The sequence below is a fragment of the Vicugna pacos genome, chromosome 16, assembly GCF_048564905.1.
Source record: "Vicugna pacos chromosome 16, VicPac4, whole genome shotgun sequence".
Classification (NCBI taxonomy): Eukaryota; Metazoa; Chordata; class Mammalia; order Artiodactyla; family Camelidae; genus Vicugna; species Vicugna pacos.
The window spans coordinates 56438771-56463516 of NC_133002.1; the positions used below are offsets into that span (position 1 = coordinate 56438771).

A 24746-nucleotide genomic window follows, 5' to 3' on the forward strand; every position below is an offset into this window, starting at 1 on the left:
GATCGCCGGGCGGAAGCGCCCCGGGGAGCCGCTGACGGGTCCATCATGGCGGCCGCGGCCGCCTCCCCCGCGCTGAAGCGGCTGGACCTGCGCGACCCCGCGGCGCTTTTCGAGACACATGGAGCAGAGGAGATTCGCGGGCTGGAGCGCCAGGTTCGGGCCGAGATTGAGCACAAGAAGGAGGAGCTGCGGCAGATGGTGGGCGAGCGGTACCGCGACCTGATCGAGGCGGCCGACACCATCGGCCAGATGCGCCGCTGCGCCGAGGGGCTGGTGGACGCCGTGAGGGCCACCGACCAGTACTGCGCCCGCCTGCGCCAGGCCGGCTCGGCCGCGCCCCAGCCGCCGCGGGACCCGCAGGTGAGCCCCGGACCCCCGCGCCCCGCCCGGCCGCTGCCGCTGCCACCCCCGCGAGTCAGTCCTCGGCCCCGGCGGCTCCTCACCTGCCTGGGGAAGAGCCTGCGGCCGCTCTCTGCGCTCCGCTCCCCGGGGAAGCACGCCCGCAGCCCGGTCCCCGCCGCTGAGCCGGTCCCCAAAGTCACTCGGCCGTTCCTTCAGGAGCCTTCCCCCCGGGCCTTGCTTCCCTCACCTCGCTTCTTGGTTCACTGGGCTTTGCTTGCCAACTTTAGACGGAAACGCCAGGGGTCTCTCGCTAGACAGCTCAACTCGTTCCGTATACTAACATTTTCTCACATTGTTTCTAGAAGAGCTTTCTCCCCCGAGTCGACACCTCCCCCCGCCCCCCGAGTCGTTCCCTCCTCCTCCCGGTCTGCCCCCCGCCCCCACCGCGCTCCCAGGAGTAACTTCCGCAGTCCCGGAGAGCTCTGGCTAGCCTTTGGTGGAGTTGTCGGAGGGCAGAAGCCGACATCCAAAGCTCTCATCTTTTAATAGCAGAACATTTTCATTTTGAGGAGCTAAGGTTATTCTAATCAGGTTATCCTAACTGCCTTTTCTTCCAAACACTAATGATTAGATGTTGAAAGATTCAGCCCTGAACACATCCTAATATTGGAGCAGCGTTTTGTGTCCCTAAAGAACATGGACTTAAGGATGGCAGAGTGAAGGGGCACGGAGGGTGAGAAAGGTAGGCACGGACTTTGTTCTTAAACCTGGGAGAACCACCTTACAGGGTGCGGAAGAAGAAACCGCAGAAGTACAATTTAGCTCCAGTTTGGAACTTCTTAACACAGCCTTTTCAATACGGAAGAATTCAGGTTATTAGGCTGGGCTCACGCAGTAGAACCAGAGAAGATTGAAAATGCTTCATTAATTTTTGAAATGGGAGACTTCATTTCTCCCTAAGCTGTGCATTTAGTACCTGCTCCCCACTGAGGCGGCCGGCCTTTGCTATAATTGAGTCATGCCTCAGAGTTTATTAAAAAAAAAAAACTAATTTGTACTATGTTTATCTTTAGAAATGTATTTTTATTGTTGTGTCTGATTTATTCTCAGCCAGACCCACAAAATTTGAGTGCCTTCTGTGTTCAAGGCACAAAGAATCAGAAGTCTCCCAATTCCTGCTCTGAAGGAGTTTACAATCTAGTTGAGGAATTAAATCCATAGAAAGTTGATAAGAAAACCATAAATAGTTTAGAATAGCAGGTAGGGAGGGTACAGCTCAAGTGGTAGAGTGCATGCTTAGCATGCAGGAGGTCCTGGGTTCAATCCCTAGCACCTTCTCTAAAAAGAAATAAACATCATTACCTCCCCCCGATCCTGCCAAAAAAATAATAATAATAATTAAATAATACAATAATAAGTACTTTTAAGAAATAGTCTAGCAGAAGACGACATTTAAGGATAATGGATGATTGATTCCCAGAATAATTGTGTACACTTATTTACCATAAGAATTCTGAAGCAGGTCACTTCACGCTTGAGTCCTTCTCAGTAAGGAGGGTCCTTTAGGACATACGAGATTTGGAATATGGGTCTGGAGTCTGTAAAGACAGTGAAAACCAGGTATCAGTCTGATTAAAATTGTTGGTACTGTTGACATTTGGGGCTGGATCGTTCTTTGTTATAAAGGCTTATCCTGTGCATTGTGGGATGTTTAGAAGCATCCCTGGCTTCTGCCCACTAGATGCCAGTGGCCCTCCTGTTCCTCCACTGTGGCAATCAAAACTGTCTCCAGATACTGCCTCATGTTCCCTAGGGTCACCCTCCCATCCCACACGAGACCCAGGGGATTCAAGGGTCCCTGGAAGAAAGCAGCAGCAGGTGAGGCAACCCTTGACCACCCGGCTAAGATACTAAGCAGCAAGGAACCTTTTAGAACTGCGCAAAGATGGGATCTAACTGGCCTTTGAAGAACGTTAATTTGGCAGCAAAGGAGGATAGATTGGAGGGGATAGAGAATGAACATAGCGCAAGTGAAATGTTTTTGGATGTTTTTGGATTAATCTAAGTGTGAGATGATAATGACCTGCATGAGAATCGTGGAAGTGGTAACAGCAACCTAGGTAGGAGAAGTATCAGCAGAACCATCAGAAGGCCATAAATTTCCTGGGAATTAGGGGCGGAGTGGTGGTACATGCGAAGATATTTAGGGAGATCAGATACTTCGGGAGATCAGGTATTTTGGTAGGGAGATGAATTTAGTTTTAAATATACTGCTTATAGCGCGGCAGTGAAACTTCCCAGAGGAGAAGTCTGGCAGCAACAGAAAAGGCTCAGTAAGGATTCAGGGGAGATTTGAGGACTGAAAATAAAGATGTGGTAGTGCTCTGCCTGGAAGTGATGTTTGCGGAAAGAGAACCATGAAGTAAGAGGACAGACTCAGATGAACAGAAGCAGGAGGACTGAACCAGAAGAAGAGTTGGTGGAAGGCTGATAAAGAGGAGCAGCCAGCCAAGAAGTCCACAGTGCCCTCAGAGAAGCAGCAGAAAACGGAAGGCTGAACATCAGAAGAGGGAAGGAGAAAGCTCACTCGGGGTGATGCATGAGCTCCGGGCTATTGAAATATCACGAGGATCCCCGATAACCAGACTGAGAGATGATCAGAGGAAGTCTGCCCCTCCATGGGACAGAGCAAAGGTGCAACTGGTAGGAAAAGCCGGACTCCAGTACTTATGCTGCACCAACCTTCGATGTCTTGCTGAGTGGCTTAGTGAAAGCTCTGTGCCCCCAAGTACCCCTACATTTCTCCCCTTGCTGGCCCAACACTGACCTTGCTTTTGTTTGCTCTGACTTAGCTCTGTGCCTTTCCTGCAGCCACAGCAGCCGTCCCAGGAGAAGTTCTACAGCATGGCTGCCCAGATCAAGCTACTCTTAGAAATTCCTGAGAAGATCTGGAGCTCGATGGAGGCCTCGCAGTATCTCCACGCCACCCAGCTCTACCTGCTCTGCTGCCACCTGCACCACCTGCTCCAGCTGGATTCTTCTAGTTCCCGATACAGCCCTGTCCTTGCCCGATTCCCTATTCTCATCCGGCAGGTGGCAGCGGCCAGCCACTTCCGGTAAGTGGATCCAGCATAAAGGCCTTCTCTGGTGATGGCCACACCTCACCCCTGCAGTTTTGTGGAATATGCCTTCTTTCCTGACATCCTGGGGTTCTTCTCCCCAGATGTAAAAAGTCCCCTGCTGACCTTTGTCACCATCTCTCTAGGTCCACCATTCTGCATGAGAGCAAGGTGCTGCTCAAATGCCAGGCCATGTCTGACCAAGCTGTGGCTGAGGCCCTGTGCTCTGCGATGCTCCTGGAAGAGAGTTCTCCTCGCCAAGCCCTGACAGACTTCCTGTTGGCCAGAAAGGCAGCTATCCAGAAACTTCTCAACCAGCCGCACCACGGTGGGTGTGGCTTCCCTCCAAGCTTTGTTCCTTAAACAGGGGGATGGAGCCACATGAGCTGAGGGAGACTGAAGCAGCCGGACTGTTCTCTAACTTTACTAAAGGAAATTGTTAAAAGAGGACACTTGCTTCTTGCAGGTGCTGGTGTCAAGGCTCAGATTTGCTCATTAGTGGAGTTGCTGGCCACCACTCTGAACCAGGCTTATGCTCTTTTCTACACTTTACCAGAAGGTCTGCTGCCTGATCCGTCCCTGCCCTGTGGCTTGCTCTTCTCAACTCTGGACTCCATCACAGGCCAGCATCCTACTGGTGAGCTCTTAGCCAACCTCTTTTATTTTCCGGTTCTTTCAGCAGAGATTTACTGGGCCTCTACCATCTGCCAGCTACTGTGCTGGGCTCTGGGGATACAGCAGTGAACTGGACAGATAGGGATCCACCTTCATGGAGGTCAGTCTAATGGTAGAAGCAGATGTTGAACTAACGAATACAAAAATACCTGCTTAATAAGATATTGGTTATTGCCGTAAAGGTAGAGTAATAGTTGACTTGGTGGCATTGAATGGAGGGACCACACCAAGGTCAGAGACTTCCTTGGGGCCATGATACTTAAACTGAAACCTGCAGGTTGAGTAAAAGTTAGCCAGGCAAAGAAGGCAAGCAAGAGTTCCATGCAGAAGGAAGAGGATGTGCAAAGGTCCTGAGGCAAGGAGGATGTTAGTATGTAAGGAACTGAAAGAAAGCAGATGAGGGTAAGGGGTAGTAGGTGAGGGGAGGAATAGCATGAGAAGATATGTGTCCAGTTTGCCATTTGTAACCAGATATTGCAGAGCCACGTGAACATGTTTCCATGCATCCTATACTTTTATTTGGTAGCATTTGTCCCAATTGGAATTAAATGCATTTGACTAGTATGTGGCAGTGGATGCCCATGGGGCTGGAGTGAACACTGAGAGCTCACGTAAGAGGCTGTCACCATGAACCAGGGGACAGACGATGAGGGCAGTAGAGATGGAGCTGATTGGACAACTCCAACATGTATGTAGGAGCTGATTTGGTGAGGGGTTGGCTATGGAGGGTATGGGACGAAGGTGTCCAAGTTTACTAGAAAAGGAATTGGGTTTGTGTTTTTGTTTTTTTATTGAAGTATAATTGATTTACAATGTTATATTAGCTTCTGGTGTACAGCATCGTGATTCAGTTTTATATATATGTATGTATGTATATATTCCTTTTCATATTCTTTTTCATTATAGGTTATTATGAAATACAGAGGATAGTTCTCTGTGCTCTACAGTAGGACCTTGTTTTTGTCTTATTTTATATACAGTAGTTTTTATCTGCTAATCCTGTACTCCCAATTTATCACTCCCTGCCCTAAACCATAAGTTTGTTTTCTATGTCTGTGAGTCTGTTTCCATTTTGTAAATAAGTTCATTTGTGTCATTTTTTTAAGATTCCACATATAGGTGATATATGCCATTTGTCTTTCTCTTTCTGACTTACTTCACTTATATGATAATCTCTTGGTCCACCCATGTTGCTGCAAATGGCATTATTTCCTTCTTTTCTATGGCAGAGTAGTATTCCACTGTATATATATACCACATCTTCTTTATCCAGTCATCTGTAGCTGGACACTTAGGTTGCTTCCATGTCTTGGCTACTGTAAATAGTGCTGCTGTGAACATTGGGGTGCATGTATCTTTTCGAATTAGAGTTTTCTCCAGAAAACTCAGAAAAATCCCAGGAGTGGGATTGCAGAATCTTATGGTAACTCTGTTTTTAGCTTTTTAAGGAGTCTCCATACTGTTCTCCATAGTGGTTGCTCCAATTTACATTCCCACCAACAGTGTAGGTGGGTTTGAAAGGAGTTGGTTTGAAAAGGCTGATGATGAGTTTACTTTTGAAAATGTTGTATTGGAAACAACTGAGACCTTGGAATGGAAATGTGGGGTGGACAGGCGACTGTGGTCCAGGACAGAGCAGTGCATGGTCTGGCCAGAGACGCACGTGCAGGTGCGTCTGCGCGTGGTGGTTGTTTGAAGCCTTGGGGAGGGATGACATCACCCGTAAGAGGAGGGAGCAACAGAGGACTGGCCTCAGGACACTCCAGAAATCCAAGGTCAGATGGAGGAGACACAGGCAGAGGTAGAAGGGAAACGAGTAGAACGTGGTGACAGCCCTGGGGTCCTTTTCTGAGAGAGATGTGTATTAAACAGTCTCTTCTCTGGCTGACTTATCTTTCAACAAGGGCACGACTTCCTTCTGCCTCGGTTTCCCTCCAGGCACTTACATTTAATACTTCCTCCCCCTCCTGAAAGGTGAGTATTGGCTGATTTGTCCTGGTGTTGGAAAACCAGTAGGAGGGACCTCAGACAGGTCCCCAGGTCTCAAACACCAGTGGGTGCTCATGCAGCGGACATAGTGAATGGGCCCTCCAGAGTCACTCAGTGTCAGCCTGTGCCCTCCTGGGGACGCCCCCCGCTCAAAGAGCCAGAGCAGCTCGCCCGCAGGATGAGTGGTCGTCAGCTCCTCCCTTAGGTCCTCCAGGGAGGCAGGAGGGTGGTGAGGAAAGGGAAACCATCACCTTTTATTTTTTGACAACTTAAGTGCTAGTTTTAAAATGCCAAGGATGGCAGAGCCCTCATTCCTCCTCTCGCTTCTTCCCCCCCATTCCTCTCTGTCCTTCACCTTCTTCTCAACCAACAGGATGACAGAGTTGGGGGACGCTGCCACACGCCCTCCCTGATGCGGGAGCCCTGCACGTACTCTGTACTTTCCTTTCCCCGGTTTCAGGGGTCCAGTCTGGCCTGCCTCGAGGAAGGACTTTTTAAAATTCCCTCCAGGTCCCTTTTAAGTTTGCTGTTCAGAGGATGGTCCCGACGACGTCTCTCTGCCTTGGCCTTCTCCCTAGGAAGGGGCACTGGGGTCCTGCAAGAGGAGATGAGGCTGTGCAGCTGGTTCAAGCACCTGCCCGCGTCCGTCGTCGACTTCCAGCCCGGCCTCCGCACGCTCGCCCACCCCATCAGCCAGGAGTACCTGAGGGACACGCTGCAGAAGTGGATCCACGTGTGAGTGGCAGCAGGCAGGACACTCGTGCAGCCTCACGTGTGGCCACACGGGGCCACCGAGGAGGGAAGGGGAGGCCTGATGTTCTGGATGGTGCTCTGCATGGGGAGTCCTACTAGTTTTCTTAATAAAGGTGTGAAAACCAGGAAACTAATGAAGCCCAAGAAAAATGCTTTTGTTGCAGGTGTAAAGAAGACATTAAAATTGGGATCAGCAACCTGCTTATATACGTGACGACCATGAAAGGGCTCGCAGGGATCCGAGACGCCATGTGGGAACTGCTCACCCACGAGTCCACCAATCACAGCTGGGACGTGATATGTCAGCGGCTTCTGGAGAAGCCACTCTTGTTCTGGGAGGACTTGATGCAGCCGCTCTTCCTCGACCGATTACAGGTGAGGTGGGGAATCACGTGGTCCCACTGCTTTATGGCCAATCCCACTGTTATCTTTTGACTGGGTAGATTCCTGTCACTTGCGAAGTGTACCGCTGCTGACACTCCAGGGGTGACTCTTCCAGATGATGAACCATAAAAATGAACAGATTCTGCTGCTGAAGAAGAGGCCAGGCCCCCGTCGGGTGATCGGGAACACGTCCACAGCCATCGATCGTGGCCTTGTTCTCTGTCACCACCGAGTCAGCTTTCTGAGCGTGCTGGAGAACATTCTGAATGCTGGCAGAGATTGCCACTTGCTGCTCTGGTTTTGAGATTTCCTGGAAGGAAGTGGGATTTGAACTCTTCTCTCATTCTCTTTTAGACTCTGACAAAAGAAGGCTTTGACTCCATCTCCAGTAGTTCCAAAGAACTCCTGATTTCAGCTTTGCAGGAACTTGAAAGCAGCACGAGCAGCTCCACTTCCAATAAGCACATCCACTTTGAGCACAACATGTCCCTCTTCCTCTGGTCCGAGAGCCCCAGCGACCTGCCTTCCGATGCTGCCTGGGTCAGTGTGTCAAACCGGACCCGGTTCCCCGGCAGCGGGCTCTCCATGAAAGCCCAAGCCGTCAGCCCCTGCACACAGACCTTCTGTGCTGCCCTGGATTCTAAGCTGAAGGTGAAACTGGAGGACCTCCTGGCTTACCTTCCCTCTGGGGACCCGTCACTGCCCAAGGACGCCTCCCCGACGCAAGCCAAGAACTGTGCCTTTGACAGATACGCAGACGCGGGGACCGTGCAGGAGATGCTGCGGACTCACTCCACGGCCTGCATCAAGCACATCACGGACTGTGTCCGGGCGGAGCTGCAGAGCATCGAACAGGCTGTGCAAGGGCAGCAGGATGTGCTCAGCGGGGTCAAGCTGCATGCGGTCCTTTTCATGGCCAGACTCTGCCAGTCACTGGGAGACCTGTGTCCCCACCTGAAGCAGTGCATCTTGGGAAAATCAGGGAGCACTGAGAAACCAGCAAGGGATTCTAGGGCTCTGAAAAAACAGGGAAAGGGGAAAACTCAAGAAATAATTCCTACGCAGGCCAAGTGGCAGGAAGTTAAGGAACTCCTCCTGCAGCAGAGCGTGATGGGCTACCGGGTCTGGAGCTCAGCCGTCGTCAAAGTGAGTGACGCGTAGGCGGGTTCTTTCTGTGCCCGCCGGGCCGTCCCTGTTTTATCTCCTCTTCATCGTAGTCCACGCGGGCCACGCCCAGTGAGGTCTTTTCACAGTAAGGGGGTAACAATCCGTATTTCACATAGCACTGTCACTTGCCTCTGCCAGGGAGCTCAAATGTAAAAACTTCTCCGTTCATTTTAGCCCAGGTTTTAGAGACAGAAACCCTGCATTTTTTTTCCTTTCATCTGATGAGAATGAAAGACTTTCTCCTTGGATGGTGGTCTGTATTTTCTGCTTTTTAACCCAAATACCATAATGCCTGTAGTCCCCACTGGCATCTTAAGAGGTGGCTCCTGGCATTTGCAGAGTGATTAGCAACCCAGATTCCCACTGCTGATAGCAGCCGTTAGCCAGAAGGAAAGTGATGTTTGCCCCTCGCCTTCCCACACGTGACCCGAGTGGCGGAGGCTGGTCTCAAGGTTACTTGAGGAGTTTGAAACAAACTGTGAAGTATCTGAGCAGCCTCTGTGGGTATTCGCTTTTTATTACCAGGTTTTGGCTCATGGATTTGCCCAGTCGTTACTTTTAGATGATGCTGGCTCAGTCCTGGCCACAGCCACCAGTTGGGATGAACTAGAAATTCAGGAGGAGGCAGAGTCTGGGAGCAGCGTCACATCTAAGATCCGACTCCCTGTACAGGTAGGCACGTGCCAGCGTGAGGGCCCGTGAACCGAGTAGGGAGAACCTGCTCTGCGCAACAAACAGGGCTTTGGATAATTGTTCAACATACAACTTTTGAGGAAGAGCTGGAAGTAATGTATAACTTTCTCCTGTGGGAGCACAGTGGGCAGAGGGCCAAGTAAATAGCAGACTGAGAAGTCAGGTAGTGATTCTTTCCTTTTGGAGCACAGACTCTGCTAATTAGAGGACCATTTTTACCTAAAGTGAAAACAGCAACATAAAACATAGTGCCTGGTCAACCCCAGACCACCAAGGGAATGATGGCAGATGTCACTTGTCTCTGCTAAGTGGTCTGCTGTGGTCTGAGAGGGGCTGACGGGCAAGGTCAAGGTCCTGGCGTACAAGCCTAGTAAGGATAGATGGATCCACTTGTACTGAGTCTCATTTAATTGGTACAAGATGGCAACTTGACATTCCTTTGTTCTTTTAGCCGTCCTGGTACGTCCAGTCCTTCCTGTTTAGCTTATGCCAGGAAATTAATCGGGTTGGAGGCCATGCCTTGCCAAAGGTGACACTGCAGGAGATGCTGAAAAGCTGCCTGGCTCAAGTAGTAGCTGCCTATGAGAAACTCTCGGAAGAAAAACAGATGAAGGTAGGTGTGTGAATCTTTTTCCATTAAAAACAGAAGTAAAAATCAGAGCTTTTTTTGGATTTGGGTAGTTTACAGCCAGGATTCCAAGTGTGAAGCACCACTCGCCCCGGGCTATCTAACTGGTAGTGGCTTCCGGCTCTGCGAGTTTAATCACATCCATTCTCAAGGGTCAAGCAGGTCTTCGCTAAAAAGGCCATTCAGTACAAGTGGCGAGGATGAAAGCCTCAAAGTAGAGAAGACCTAGTTTCTAACCCTGGCACTGCCACGTGGTCACTGCGGGCTTTGGGCAAATTATTCACCTGTTTCCTCAGGATCAAGTGTGTTCAGGCAGATGAACTGCTCCGGGGGAGTGTGAGGATGTGGGAGCAGAAGCAGGGCACAGCACACCCATGTCAGGGAGGTCCTGTCCCCAGCCCTCCGCCCCTCTCACTTACGATGAAGCATTCTGCCTTTGGCGTATACTCCCATCTCATTAGTAACATTTTTAAGATGGGACCAACTCCTGATCAGGGAAAGAATTCAGGTGAGTCTTCTCTCCTGAGCGTCCTCAAAAGGCCTCTCCGTCATGCAAGGAGCTTTTCTTCCTTTAAAAATGACTGTCTGCAGCACCTGAGACCTTTTTTTAAGGGCTGGGTCTCTTCCCTGCCATTAAGTTCTTAGTTTGGTTTAAGCCCAAGTATCTAACAGAACGTTTTTGTTGTGGTTGTGAGATTAAATCAGCCTTATGAGTATAAAATCTTCTGAAATAACAGGCTATAACTCAGCCAAGTCGTGAAGCTGTTTATTCTCACAGAAGCCGGCTCCCTTAATGGGTGGGGATGGGAAATTCATTTGCAGAAAGAAGGTGCGTTTCCAATGACCCAGAATCGGGCCCTGCAGCTGCTTTATGATCTGCGTTATCTCAACATCATTCTGACGACCAAGGGGGAAGAGACGAAAAGTGGCCGCAACAAACAGGACTCCAGGTATCCTCGCCCTATGAATGCAGTCCCTTCCAAGTCTGCAGAGCCCTTCCTTGTCCGGGAAGCCACCGAAGAGTCTGCCTCTTATTGCCCATTAGTTGTGTTTGTTTTAAGCAGTCAGTGCTCATTATTACCAGCAAGATAAATAATGGCCACCTGCTGGATAAGCTCCATGGTCAAGTGTATTGGCTGGGATCTCATTCCTCTCTCTTCTGAGTCAGCCTGCCGACTGTTGGCTACAATTTGAGCCTTTGGTGCCCTCCCTAAAAACAACATGGGGGAGGAATGGACTCAACTTAAGACATCCCATCAGGTTAGAACTCTTGAGGATTATTTAAGCATGACGATTAGTGACAAGTGGTACTAAGCCAGTGATTAAGGAGAACAGATGCAGTTCCAGGACTTCTATAGCATTACAATACCCTGAGATCGGCTTTTGTCCTAAAAAGACGCGGACAGGAACCATCCTAATCCTTCTTTCAGAGTTGAGAAAGTGGCTGACTACCTGGAAGCCCTCATTGACCCCTTTGACCTGGACGTATTCACACCCCACCTCAACAGCAACCTCAACCGCCTGGTGCAGAGAACTTCCGTAAGTCCGGGGAGAAGCACGCTTGGTGCCAATGACGGGTCACAGGCAAGGGTCATAGGCCCACATCCTAGCAGAAACCTGCTCCAGCACGTAATCCCCCAGGAGGCAGTGTGGAGAGCGGGTGAGACAGTCAGCTGAGTTTAGTTATAGAGGCTGAAAGAGGGTTAGGTCAACTCTCTCAGCTGAGTGTCCCCATTAGTTGTGGGTAAGGACTGCTAAGGGTTTACCAGGGCCTCAGAAAGAGGAGTAAAATCAAAGAGCTATTCGACTCTGAGATTCTGACCTAGGGGCAGTGATAAAATTCTGAAGCATTAACACACTCAAAGGAACATTCCCCAAAAGGATGGTTGAAAACAAAGTGGTGATTGATTACTAGCAGAGAACTGATTTTCTTTTAACTGGACAATAAAACACCCAGCCTGTTCCTGAGCTCCATTTCCTGTCTGTCAGGTTCTGTTTGGCCTGGTGACTGGTACGGAGAACCAGTTCACCCCCAGGAGCAGTACGTTCAACTCCCAGGAAGCCCATAACATCCTGCCACTGGCATCAAGTCAGATCAGGTAATGATTCTTAAAGATCCTCTTTCGGGGCCCCAAAGCTTTCTGTTCGTGCTACTGAAATTCCTTCATCTTGTCTTGGAGGTTTGGACTTCTTCCGCTGAGCATGACAAGCACTCGAAAGGCCAAATCAACCAGCAGAAGCATTGAAACAAAAGCCCAGGTTAGTGCAGAGAACGAGAGGTTCATCCCAATTGATCCCCCCCCATTCCCCACCAAACCACCCAATCAGCTCCCCTTTAAATAACCGATAAAGAACCGAATGACAGGATGCACTAATGCTGCTTTTAATGGCGGCGCAATATAGAAGTACACAGTGTTACTAGCTTGAGCTAATAGTTTTAAAAGATGCCCATTTACACTATCAAGCAGCCTCATAACAGAAACACATCTCAGGCTGCCAAGGCTGTAGAAAATATGCAGAACAGGATGGAGATTATTTCGTGTGTTCAACAGGGTAAAAGAGTTAACTGCTAACCCAGCACTATGATTGTACTTATTTGGAAAAAAAACTGTTTTGTTTCAGTGATGGTTTCATCTTTCTTTTAGTTGGGTGGGAAATAAAAGGAAATTTGCTTTCTCAAGTTTTACATGTTGTTAATACACGTTTTCTTTCAGTAGGCTGCCATTCATTAAGCCCGCGGGAGTCCTCCTGGGTATTTCTGAGTTGTGTTGTGTACGCGTGTGTTTGAGAGCTCAAACAGCTTGTCTTCTCACAGCATTTAGCTGCTGTTTGCTTTCTTGTGAGATAAAATATTAGCAGTGTATCCTTCCTATATTCCCTGCCATCAAACCCATTAAGATCCAAAATCCTCATCAAACATCTGGTTTCAAAACTTGGGAGATGGTAGTTAAAAAAAGAAAAGGTTCTTGCATAAAGCACTCTGTTAAGCATGGGCCTATGCAGTAACTTCCCCTGTGAGTCTTCATTTCTCCTTCAAGCAACTGACCTTTCAGCTCTACCTATATTAGAGGAACAAACCATGGAAAGGAGGCACATACGTTTACCCTCTTTCCATATGCAGTTCTGTCGCAATAAAATGTCATGCTGTCCCCCATGTCCTTTTCAAATACAAGGAGCAGAGCCCCCTTACTAGAGCTTTCCGCGCTTCTCAGACCTGCCGTGTGTGCTGTGTGGACTCCGAGTGGAATGGAGGGTGAGAGCAGGCAGGAGGGTTCGGGCAGACTCTAAGGCACTTTCCTCTACATACAATGGCAGGTTGTCCCCCCGGCACTCTCCCGAGCAGATGACCCGGTGCATCCCGGCTCCTTGTTCAGACAGCTTGTCACTGAGGAAGAAGACTCGTCTACGCCTTCGTTATTCAAACTTGGGTGGCTCTCTAGTATGACTAAATGACACGGGAACAGAACGATCCATCTTTCTGCAAATAAATACTGCGTTATTTCTTCTACAGGTGCGTCTGCTCATTTGTTTCTAAGCCACACTAGTCCTTCCAGTTTCGGTGATGGAATGTGGCCCCCTAGTTACCATCAGGGGTTACTTTAAGCATAAAGTGAATCCTTGTCCAATAGTTTCACGACACTTGTGACGTCAGACATCAGTCCGGATAGCTTACGCTTTGTCAGCATTCACCAGCGCGTTCACTGTCGCCACTACAAGGTGGAATTATCAATGAGATCACATAAGCTGCCACTGGACAAGTTTGTGAGTGAGACAAAAAGTCACTATGTATTTCTTGACTGTTGGAACTAAGCAATGTTTTCTAAGTCTGAGATGTAGGCTCTGGAGGAATAACGGTAACAGGTTACCTGGGTATCCAAGAGTCTGAGAGACCTTCTCTCTGGAAATACAAATATATAACAGAGAGAGAAGACAGTTATCAGGGAGGGTGCTCACTTACACAGTCTAACGTGGATCTGATTGTTCTCCTGTCACAAAGGAGAGTACTTTCAACAGGACATCTACATACTAAGAGGTAGCATGGCAGTTAATTTCAGTGCAAGACTGAATCAAGCTTTCTATAGTTTGGAAAAAAAAAAACTTAGGTTTTTTTTTCATGGAAACTAGATATTCTTTACTAGTTTATTGAATTTAAAAAATTGAAGAGCCCGCATTGTTAAAAGGCCTTTTTACATAAAGTAGGATTTCTAATTGACACATCTGGAAATCAGTCTGAACTGGACAAACTATGGATTCAACACGTAGATGAGATTTCCTCTTCCTATTACCTCGATGTGGATTTGATACCCACCCTCAAAAGGATCCTATAAAAAACTGCTTCAAAGCCCCTTTGAAATCGCAATAGTGCAGCAAAACCACAAGTAAACAACTGCCTGTTAACCTGTAATTTCAAATATAGACTGAAAAGCCAACAGGCATTTTTTTGTGCAATTTTTTTAAAACATCGTAAGTTGAAATATCAAATCTGCACAGCGCTGTCCCTTCACAGAAGGCAAGAAACTGCCGGCACATCATGTCGGAGGCCGTCCTCGGTGCTGGAGGCTGTGAAAGTGGGCCTCCTTCAGGGTCTGGTTGATATGGAAGTAAGGGCCTTGGCACAGCGCGGACTGCTCGGGCGCGGGCTGTGGGGTGTCGGGGCTGGAGCCGGTGGCAAGGGGGCTCAGGCTGTTTTCTGGACCGCTGGCCCTGTCCGGGCTGTTGATGCTGCTGCTGCTGCCACCACTGTCACTGCTTGAAGACTGGACGAAGGAGAAAGAAATGGCATCACAATTAGGCTCTTTTGTTTCTGAAGAGCTTTGCTGTGCTTTAACTTAAGATCCCCTATTTGGGAACATTTCTCCTGTTTAGTTTGAGGAGTACCAGATCAAAACATACAGTTTTACAAAGCACATTCACCTAAGACATTTCACCCTATCCTCACAACTCCCCTGCGAGGCCTAGGGGGATGGTGACGCCCATTACACGTCCCTAGGAAGAGGAGGCAGCAGGCTCCAGATGCGAACACAGGCCTTCCACCCGCAAATCCCTTCAACTGCATCTTCTCTCCCTACTTTTATCATGCGTTCCAGTAATTTCCAACAATCACAGAAGGGAGTGCTTAGCCTCCAAGGGGAAGTATTGATCATTGGTACAAAAAAGGCGTCCTCTTAACAAACAGATGGCTTCTGGGCATAAATTAAAATGAAAAACTTGTGGTAACTTTGTGATTGTCTTACGGGCGCAAAACTATTCTCTGAATGCAGAACATATCCTGAAAGACGTATTTTTTAATTGAAATACAGTTGCTGTACAATATTATATGTTACAGGTATGTAATATAGTGATTCACAATTTTTAAAGGTTACACCCCATTTATATAGTTGTTTTAAAAAACTGACTATAGTCCCCGTGTTGTATAATATATCCTTGAAGTTATTTTATACCTAATAGTTTGTACTATCCTGAAAGACCCGAATACACTTTTTTCCCCAAAAATTTGTTACTGGAGTACAATTTACTTTAATATACTTCTTATAAAGTTTTATAGCATTTTTGTAGTTCTGTATGTGTATGCGTGTGCATGTGTGCACACGTATGCCTAACTTTATTTTTAATGTCACTAACATGACTTGTAGAAGCTTCTCAGAGTTCCAATGAGAGTTACTCTCAGAAATCTCCTTCCTTCCAACGCTAAGATCTTAAAAGGGAAGGCAATGGTAAGGATGGGCCCTTTCCAGAATTATGGTACTTTATCATTTTAATACTCTATTTCTAATTAAGCAACAACCCCAATAACTTGATTCACAGCACCCTTCTCTATTTACAACTCAACACGGTATCATGCTGGAAGGAATCAATGCACAAGAAAATTAGAATTCTGGTAATGATCTGGTATATAAATTTTTTTTTAATTTAGCCCTTTGACAAAAATTCATACTCCCTCAGACAAAAGCATTGGTTTTTAAATGTCTGCTTACAGCTACATGAAATCTACATGTAAGAAAAAAGACTGGAAAGAAACAGACCACAGAAGTTATGTTAGAATGGAGGGGTTATAGTTGGTGATTCTTCTTCTACCATGTTACTACAACTTTTTTCCAATATGGTTATTACATATTTTTTATTATAAAAATAAACGTATACATAAAATGTTGTTTCCAGACAGATACTTTAAAAGTGATTTTAAAAATACCAGTTCTGTCCATTTTTTGATCAAAAGTTGCTGCTAACAGTACACCCAGATAAACTTATCTGAAATGGCAAAGAAAGCAATGATCATGAAAGGCATCCATGCTTAAGATGTAAACCAAGAACTATCATGGTCCACGGGTCACTTGGAGGTGCTCAGACTTAACAGGTGACATAGCCCACCACCCGTAGGTAGTGGGAGGCAACATATCTTTCTATTAAAAAAAAAATTCAAGAAAGCCTTATACTGGGCTGAATGAGGTCAGATGGCAGGGTGAACAGCAGCAGCAGCTACATTTACTTAAAGACCTAAGAAATCAAAGCCAATTCAGAAACAAAACTTGTTTTCCATACAAGTCTCCCCTGACCTAGCATGGAGTCAGCTAGAACAGCGGGGGCACACGTGGCAAGGCCGTGACTAGGGGATGAGCAGGTCACTACACGAGGTAAGAAACCCACCGCGCAGAGCACTTTGTTTCCTCTTAGTCTGTTTTCTTTACTGTTTCTCGTTACAGGTACTGTCTGAAAATTAAGGCAAGAACTAGAATCAGTTTCTAGTAAGTCAAGTTTCTATCTCAAACTGTATTTATTGCATACTATTATAGCAAATGTTCTTTAAAGTAGACAAGTGAGAAAAGATTTCTGTACAATAACTGTTAAAAAGGGGAGAGGGGGAGATAAATGGACCTGCAATTTCTAGTCCACTTTAAGTATCTTCTAACTCACATTTTGAAAAACATGTATAAAAATGTTGAGTGGGGCCTTGTTCACAATAGCTAACACGGGAAACAACCCAAATGCCTACAAGTAGAGAAACTGGTTCAACTATAATCTATGTATATAAAGTATAATGAATGAATTATAACCCATAATGATGAAATTCTATGCAGCAGGTAACAGTGGCGATAAAGATGTACATATACCAAGACAAGAGATCTTTAACACCTTTTTTATAGGTTACAAAACAATGTGTAGTACATCTGTGGCTTTTAAAGTGTTTTCTTTAATGTATACATATACATACACCAAAAATAATCTGGAAAGATACACATGTCAAAATATTTAGAATTTGGACCTTCTAGGTTTTTGTTTTTTTAACTTTCTAGTTTTTTTTTAAATCTTTATTTTCTATAGCTTCTACAAAAGTGGATTTCTTTTGCGGACAAAATATAGTCATGAGTAAGTGAACTAAAGAGTGCTATACTACAAAACAGAGTAAGGTCTTCAGTTACTTCTAACTTCAAGACTGAGACTGCAAAAAATACACTGATACTGTCAAAATTTTAACTTGCATCTCCTATAACTACTTAAGAACCTCTAAAATGCTTCAGCTGAATCACCAGCAGACGGTTGGCTGATGATGCTTTTAGACTAATAAGAGAACACCTGGGAATCTGGGTGAATGCACTTGACACGTTATTTTAATACATATAAAACCTTACATACATACTGTCAGCAAAGGTAAGAACAATACTCTTTCAGAGATGCTCTGGGTCCTATTTTCTGCCAATTCAGACTAGTCTTGGTTCTATCTGGGGGGCTTTAGGGAATATGTCACCATCTATGGATGGACCAGAGTTTTTCTAACTGACAGTGAAACCATCAGTGGGTAGCAACCCCAGCACAATAAAACAGTGCAACATGGTAAGGATAACTGTTCCGTGAACCTTTTTTTCAGTGAGGCACAAATACATCTGGTACGCACTGGGTCACAAAATATAACGTTTCTACAAACTGGGTCAAAAAAGTTTGAAAGTTGCTGTAATGAGTCTTAACACTGCCAGCCTTCAAAGTATCTGACTTTATGGGATCAAGGAAAGACCATTATTTCCTTTTAACACTAAAGGCATAAATTCGAAGTTTCAGTCTCTATCAGAGACTTAAGATGTACACAGAAGTAAACCGTTTTGTTTTATAAAACCAGGAAACTTGAGACAGGAAAAAAATTGTATTCCCCCACTTAGTGGAGCTTTTCAGTATCAGACTGCTTGGGGGCAGAGGGGGTCCACTACTTAACAGTGTGCATGGTTCCGAAAATTAAAACTGCTAAACTAGTGCAGAAGTGTTTAGCTTGTTACATCTGTTTGTAAAAGAGAGCAGATTCTTTTACTGAAGGAGAAAGAAGAGTCCAAAGACTTCGGGGCTGAGAAAGACTCACCAAATATGAATCCTATCCCGGTGACCCTAATTCCCTACCGAAAATACCCATTGGACAATTTAGCCACGTTGACAGTTACAAAGCCCATTTTCTTTTCTCTGAGTTTTCAGTTTTGGCTTAGTGCTAACATTTGACCCGGGTATTTTCGTGACAAATTTGTATTGCAAATCACAAGAGAATAAGGTCATGATCTGTGAAATGAGAGCCCCCTGCAAATCTACATACAGAAGCACAAGAACGTTACATCCGTAAAGATTCTGACCAAGAGCATTTCTCTAAATATACAAAGGCAGCTCATACGAATCCTGTAGTGAAGATCTGTGTGAAAGGGGAGGATCTGAGGTTAGCCTAGGCAATAATAAAAATCATTTTACAGTCTGCAGGACATCCTTCTTAACTGCAGACGCCCGGGGAAGATCCAAAAGAGAACTACCATGATACAGTCTGTTTTGGAATCGCTTGTGGGCTTTTCTAAAAAGTGTACGTGCGAGGGCCCCACCCCTAGAAAACGTAGCTCAAAGAGGCACAGGATGTTCTGATGTCCAACCACTGTCCACGTGTTTGTGTCCCTGCTGTGTACCAGGAGGCACTGCACTAGGGCTACTTAACCATTTACGCATTTACTGAGCTTAAGCAAGAATATAGTGGCAGCACAGCCACTGCTGACAGCAGCGCAGAGCTACCGCAGTGACAGGCATCTAACAGCGGGTGCTGGCAGCAGGGCCAGGAGAGACGCCTTAACGTGAGTAATGCCTGGACTGGGTCTAGAACGATAAGGAAGAATTTCAATAAGCAGGCTGTGACAAACTGGGAGAACAGTGAGCAAAATCGAAAGAAACGAGTGTTTTGGGGAGGACAAGCTAACAGTGCGGTGTGGCTGGCCCACTCCAGGAAGAGCCAGACGAGATGCATGGGAGAGAAGTGACGGCCAGATGATGGCAGACCCGCCCCGTCCCACAGGAACTACTTCTGGGTGGATAAGACACGCTCTGACCTGCGCTCAGAAGTGAGGAATCTAGGTATCTGAGTGAGGTGAATGAGGTGGGGGAGCACGAGCAGGGGCCATCTGGAAAATTCTCTAATAAGTCAGGCAGGAAAGGTAAATGGAGGTGGGGCAGGGGGTCACATCCAGGGGAGATGGGTGGATTCAGGAAGGAAATGAGACAGCCCATCCAAGGTGACTCCAAGCATCTAGGATGATGCTTGGCAAACACTAGGTGCTCAGTATGGGGTTGCTGAATGGAAGGAGCGTTGTCAGCCTTGAGAAAAGTTTCAGTGGAGCCAGGGAGGCAGCCAGGATCCAGAGAGGAAAGGAGGGAAGGCAGCCTGAGGGTACTGGGTGGCTGGTAGGGAAGGGAAAAGAAAGCACCTGGAGGTGGAGGTGGAGGCGAGAGCAAACAGGAAGGGAAGACAGCACATCCGTGGGCTCATGCAAGAAGCAGTGGGTAAGAAGGATCTGAAGAGATGAGAAGGGAGAAGTCCTCAGAAGGGCTTTCAGGAGCCTTGACAGAAGGCACAGCAGAGAAAGGCAGAGGGCCGCCTCACTGTCTCTGGCAGAAAGGAGGATATACATAAACTGTGGTGCAGATGACACAGAAGCTGAAGTTCATTTTCTTAGTCCACAGGGCTCACATCATACACCAGAGGGAAAGAACTCCTGGCCTCGGCTAGGCCTGCCCTGGATTTTATTTTCCCACAGCATGAGGTCAGTCTGAGAACCCAGTTACACCCACACCAGAAACAAATAACTCTAAAGACTCTTTCTACTAACAACCTTTAGAAAGTCCCCCAGGCAGGATTGCTAATTACTGAGTCCGCTTCATAAAAAGCACCAGGATAAACGTGTGTATTTATTACCTAGAGCTGTAAGCTTTCTCCTAATTAGAAAAACAGGTCAACAGTATATTTTCTTTCAAGCTCCAGCTTCCCTTCACATCCATCTGCTCTTTCAATGGTGCTTTTAACTTACGTAAACCTCCAAAGAAAAAAGAAATTTCACTCACTATATTATACACTCCACCTCTGGAGTCATAATGAAGTTATCTGAAGGCCACTGCAGAATCTGGATCAAGTGCAAGATATGATCCTAGCCAAGTCTATCAGAGCTTCTAATGTAAAATTCTGTGCTTCCAAAGTACCCAATGATTTACGAGAGCTCCAGGTCTGCTAATACCAGCGAGACCATAAGACTCCAAATGAATTCAGTGGGACAATTAAAACCATTTTCTAAATATGCAAGGAAACAAAACACAGGTGGTCACTTTCCTGTGTCAATGAGTAATAATGGCATATCCTTATAAGATAAAGTTGGACCCCAACATCTGTTTGAAGTTCCTTCCCAAAAACATGTATGTATCCTTACAACTAAACAGTGTTCAGTTTCAGTTTGAAACTGCTTAGGGTAGCACTTCATGGTGTCAGCTGATGCAACATATTTGTATTTCCAGGACTTGAACTGTGAGCAAAGTTTCTTAAGACGTATGCTACAGATCAGACTAACTTCTGAAAGGACTGTTCCTCCATTTCTAATGGTCTTTTTATAAGTTAATCTCAGAGTTAATTGGCTGCAGGGTTTTAAACACACAACCCTAGCCTTACCCCAAAGAGAGTCTGCCAGAACAGTTTTGTCTCTTAGGCTGTTCCTATCACACTACAATCAACTAAAGATGAGAATAGCAAAAACAAAACCTTAAAATACCTTTTTTTAAAAAATTATGCTAGATATTTCTACTGCCATCTAAATTCACAGTTAAAAAGAAAAATCACCTGACATTCAGCTAGTTCTTTCTCATCAGTTGAAACAAGTGGGTTTATAGAATCCTAATTTTAATGATACATGGATTCCCCTGGTTCTGTTATTTTTTTTGTCATGCCTCTACACTCCAACTAAGAATACTCTTGGGATTTTAGGATTATGACATCAAAATTTTTCCCTTCTAGAAGAGACAGGAAAAACAGTAGAGGCTGTACTTTCTTTGGAGGGAGGCGGTAATTAGGTTTACTTATTTATTTATTTATTTTTTAGAGGTGCTGGGGATTGAACCCAGAACCTCGTCCATGCTAAGCATGCGGTCTGCCAGTGAGCTCTAACCACCCCCGAGGCGGGGTATATAAGGCGTATCGCTTTTATAAGGCATATAGCTACATACCAGAAGCCAGTTTTATTGGAAATGTGTAGTATAATTTGTAGATAAAAATATTCAAACTGGAAATACAGAGCATTATTCCTACAAGTAAAGATACAATTCAAACCAAAAAGGCCAGCTCCTAAGAAAATGAACTTCAATAGTTAAACCTAGCTAATTTTTCCTCACTCAGTAACTGCCTGAGATTAGGGAATGGCACTACCTTTGTAAAAGACCCAACAGGAAGATGCAAACTGATGCATCATTTCACTTCTTGCTCACCTGAGAGAAAAACAACTGGCCTTAGGTGTTAACCACCAGCAATCATCGAGAATGGCTTTACAAGAAACTTTTTTATTCCTATACCTGTAAATTATATATCTCACTTTAAAAAACAGTACCCTAGGGTTCACAAGGCATTAAATCTAAGTCACTGGAGTGAAAATTCAAGATCTTTGATGCAAACACCATTTAGTTAAAAAAAAAAAAAAACTAGACCCCAATTTCCATACTTTTTGTAGCTAAGAAATCTAAAATTGCTTTCTAGCTAATACCATGTCATTGTGTTTACTGGGAAAAATACCTACCAGCTAAAAGACAGGGCGAGGAAAATTACTCTTCTCTGCTCCTATGATTCAGGAGAAGTCTAGGACCTAGCCACCCCTATCAGAACCTCCGTTCTGTCTTCTGGGGGATGGCACAGACCATAGGCAGACGCAAGCAGCTCACCAGTCAAAACTCTGGGGCTCACCCACCTGCCTCTCACCAGCTGTGTATCTTTGGGCAAGGGGCTTTATTTTTCCGTGCCCCAATTTTTCCATCTGAAAAGCAGAGTTCATAATACCTACCAAAATGACAGGAAGAAAATACACAAGCAGATTAAAAGTTTCTCTTTACATAACTAATCTGGCAAGTCAGCTCACGTTCTTTAGCATCCTAGAACCTAGGAGAAAAGAGACACGTACTGTCTCTGTTTTACAGGTTAAGTGTGACTTCCCTGTGCATAGTTTAACATAATTCCAACGGCTCAGACCTAATTTCCCAGCACTTGCCAGTATTATTCCATTTAGGAGAAAAGGGTGATTTTTGGATGTTAATTGTAATTCTAAATCTCCCTTAGAATTAAAACAAATTTCTTCCAAATGAAAGTTCATGTTACAGGAAAAAAAATTCTAAAATTATCTAAGCATTTCAGGAAAGACACAGGATAGTTTCTCTTAACTGAGTCAGGCTTAAGGGAATTTACCTCGTTGGCCCTACCTTAGAATTATTAAAAGACACCATTTTCATTAATAATATATTTTATTATGTAAACCTACTAGAAATGACTTGCCTTATTATTTCCCCCGTTACACACAGTTATCAAAAAGCAGCCGACTATCCCTAAACTTGGTATTTTTATGCTATAAACATAATGATCTACTCCAGTGGTCACGACTCAATTATTCAGGGCTGAACTTTCCGTTTTAAAGATTTTCCCCTCCTTTTGCTGCTCCAGCTCTCCCTGGGTTCACTTGGCCTCATTACTTGTTAATACCGCCGCTGGGGAGGAACAGCACAGGAGGCCACTGTGTCCGAGCGCCGGTAAGTATTCGCTCAGCAAGGCTGAAACGGAGAGTCATAGCCACCCATGATGGGTCTACCGGGGGATTCAGATTACCATGACAGATAAAAATCACCTGTATTGACTGTTAATCATTACAAGGGCAATCTAGTCCATCCTTCAGACTAATGATTACAGAGTGGTTTAACGGCTGAATTTCTCTGGACAAGTAAGAACAATACGCATGAACCAACAGGCTGAATAACAGTACGTTGTTTTCTTCCATGAGACCAAAACATGGGTATCAGAAACGGACAGCAATTTGAACAAGACAAAAACTAATGCTAAGGGAGTATTACCTAAAAAATAAGGGATCAGAAATGTTTAATTTTTTTTGTTATGACAACTTATACTCTTGTTCTCAGACATGAAAACTGCAGATACAGAGAAAAAAGAGCAATACAAAGACTCAGATCTACTGTACCTTAGAAGTAACACAAACATCATATAGTGGGATTGACACACAGACGCAAAAAAGAAATACTCATGCTGATACCATGAAAGTAACCACCACATACTCTTTTAAGGCATAGTCTCATAATTTAAAAGAATAACGGAAATTCAATTCTGTTAGATTTATCATTAAATGCTCATGGCAGCCTCTGATCTTTGGTTTTCTCCCATCTGCGAGATTCCCCAATTATCACATTAAACAAAAACTCAGTTACTTCTCTGTTAAGAAAAAAGAAAAAACAAAAGGGGGAAAAAGTGACAGGAAGATTTTACAAGGGGGAAAAGCTAAAGAAATTTAAGTCCCCACATGGAAGGGTCTCGTCTGCACTGCTCCTGAGTGAGTATTACCTACAGGACAGCTAACTGATTTTTCCCCGAGGGAGTTCCTCTGGATTCCTGGTAAAGGCTGGATATAGGTCAAATCCTATTATCGGGAACTAATTAAAGCATAAAGTATCTTGGTTGTGCAAGAACTGTGATACACGGAACTCTGCTTTCAGTGGTCGGGCTAGGGCATAGGAGTCTTTGCCACTGAGGAGCGTCTCTCTCGGGGACAGCGGTTAAGGGTCAAATCTTTAGGTGCATAATTTAATAGCAGCATCCTTTTAATGTCAGCTTCCTCTCCCCACTGGAGATCAGCCGTTCAGGTGCACAGAAGCACCGAAACACCCAGGAAGCCAAAATTCAGGAGCTCCCCTCACCCCGACTCCACTCTGCCTCCCGCAGGTGCTCTTTGTAGAACAACATAACGAAAACAAAAGAACACTTAAAAATAGGATTTTGCATATACATACACTATATATTCTGAATGCCTGTATAGTTTTTCTTGAAAACACAGAAAGCCTATCTTTAAGAGACACAGAAGCAGCAAAATATATTTGTCTTAAGGACAAGTAATAGTTTATAAACGTATTAGAAAATTAGTTGGTTTCTGAAATACCAAATAGGGGGTTCAAAGATGGGCTTTCAAAAGTCTATAAAACTTCCAACACAGACAAATTGTGGGCTGTGTGCAGGTATGAATAGGTGCAGGCACAGGCCGTTTTGCTGGGGAGAAACAGTCATGACTCAAGAAAAAAAGGTTGAAAACATTACAATCAAGCAAGATCTCTTTTATTCATTCAAGGAATCATTTGGTTACACGGAAGTGACCAGGTTATTTAGCTCAAGCAGTAACAACAGCAGAGGCTGCTGACCACACTTCCTACCTCTGTGTCCCAGGAATCGTGAAAGACCGGGTTCCTACTACTCCTTTTGGTCTGCGGGGGGAGGTGGTGGTCTTCTTCGTTGCCATTCCTTCTCCTTTTCCTGAAATTAAATCACAAGGAGAAAAAAAGCAATCCAACAATTGATCTTTTGGACACTTCAAACTGTAAACCATGACAACACAGGAATTTGCCCTCTTGCCTGAAAAAATATAAATCATCATAGGACATCTCAAAAGGTAAAAGGGAAGTACACTATCGCTGGG

At 45.3% G+C, this 24746-nt stretch overlaps 3 protein-coding genes across 21 annotated transcripts in view; 1 reads left to right on the top strand and 2 right to left on the bottom strand.

Moving 5' to 3' along the window:
* The window catches only part of SLC39A11 (solute carrier family 39 member 11), a 348535-nt gene extending 347793 nt beyond the window's left edge, over positions 1 to 742 (bottom strand). For 14 of the 17 annotated variants that reach the window (XM_072939515.1, XM_072939516.1, XM_031685688.2 and 11 more), the window contains exon 1: positions 444 to 742. The gene's annotated coding sequence lies outside the window, so the exon portion shown is untranslated. The remainder of the gene's footprint in view (positions 1 to 443) is intronic. The other 3 variants (XM_072939513.1, XM_072939508.1, XM_072939506.1) reach the window with 2 other exon arrangements.
* COG1 (component of oligomeric golgi complex 1) lies at positions 1 to 13258 on the top strand. 2 transcript variants are annotated; one of them, XM_031685669.2, is made up of 14 exons: positions 1 to 360; positions 3214 to 3458; positions 3608 to 3789; positions 3928 to 4098; positions 6704 to 6860; positions 7043 to 7253; positions 7617 to 8408; positions 8955 to 9101; positions 9574 to 9735; positions 10573 to 10700; positions 11181 to 11289; positions 11740 to 11849; positions 11931 to 12009; positions 13066 to 13258. In XM_031685669.2, the coding sequence occupies exons 1-14, from the start codon at positions 46 to 48 to the stop codon at positions 13201 to 13203; spliced, it is 2946 nt and encodes a 981-aa protein (XP_031541529.1). In that variant the 5' UTR covers positions 1 to 45; the 3' UTR covers positions 13204 to 13258. The 2 variants fall into 2 exon arrangements, with proteins under 2 accessions (XP_031541529.1, XP_072795600.1); XM_072939499.1 differs by lacking the exon at positions 1 to 360 and adding an exon at positions 974 to 1084.
* VCF1 (VCP nuclear cofactor family member 1) overlaps positions 12110 to 24746 on the bottom strand; it is a 17061-nt gene continuing 4424 nt past the window's right edge. Inside the window, exons 2-4 of one of the 2 annotated variants that reach the window (XM_006199352.4) lie at positions 24484 to 24583; positions 16396 to 16458; positions 12110 to 14507 (exon numbers count right to left, since the gene is read on the bottom strand). In XM_006199352.4, the coding sequence (XP_006199414.1) occupies positions 14280 to 14507; positions 16396 to 16458; positions 24484 to 24583 (391 nt within the window). In that variant the 3' untranslated portion in view covers positions 12110 to 14279. The remainder of the gene's footprint in view (positions 14508 to 16395; positions 16459 to 24483; positions 24584 to 24746) is intronic. The other variant, XM_006199353.2, reaches the window with a different exon arrangement.

What these genes read in the sequence shown, in the direction of transcription:
- COG1 (XM_031685669.2), top strand. Translation starts at nt 46, where the DNA reads ATGGCGGCCGCGGCCGCCTCCCCCGCGCTGAAGCGGCTGGACCTGCGC. An exon ending in TCTCAACCAGCCGCACCACG is followed by an intron (nt 3,790 to 3,927) that starts GTGGGTGTGGCT and finishes TGCTTCTTGCAG; the next exon opens with GTGCTGGTGTCAAGGCTCAG. An exon ending in CGGAAGAAAAACAGATGAAG is followed by an intron (nt 9,736 to 10,572) that starts GTAGGTGTGTGA and finishes ATTCATTTGCAG; the next exon opens with AAAGAAGGTGCGTTTCCAAT.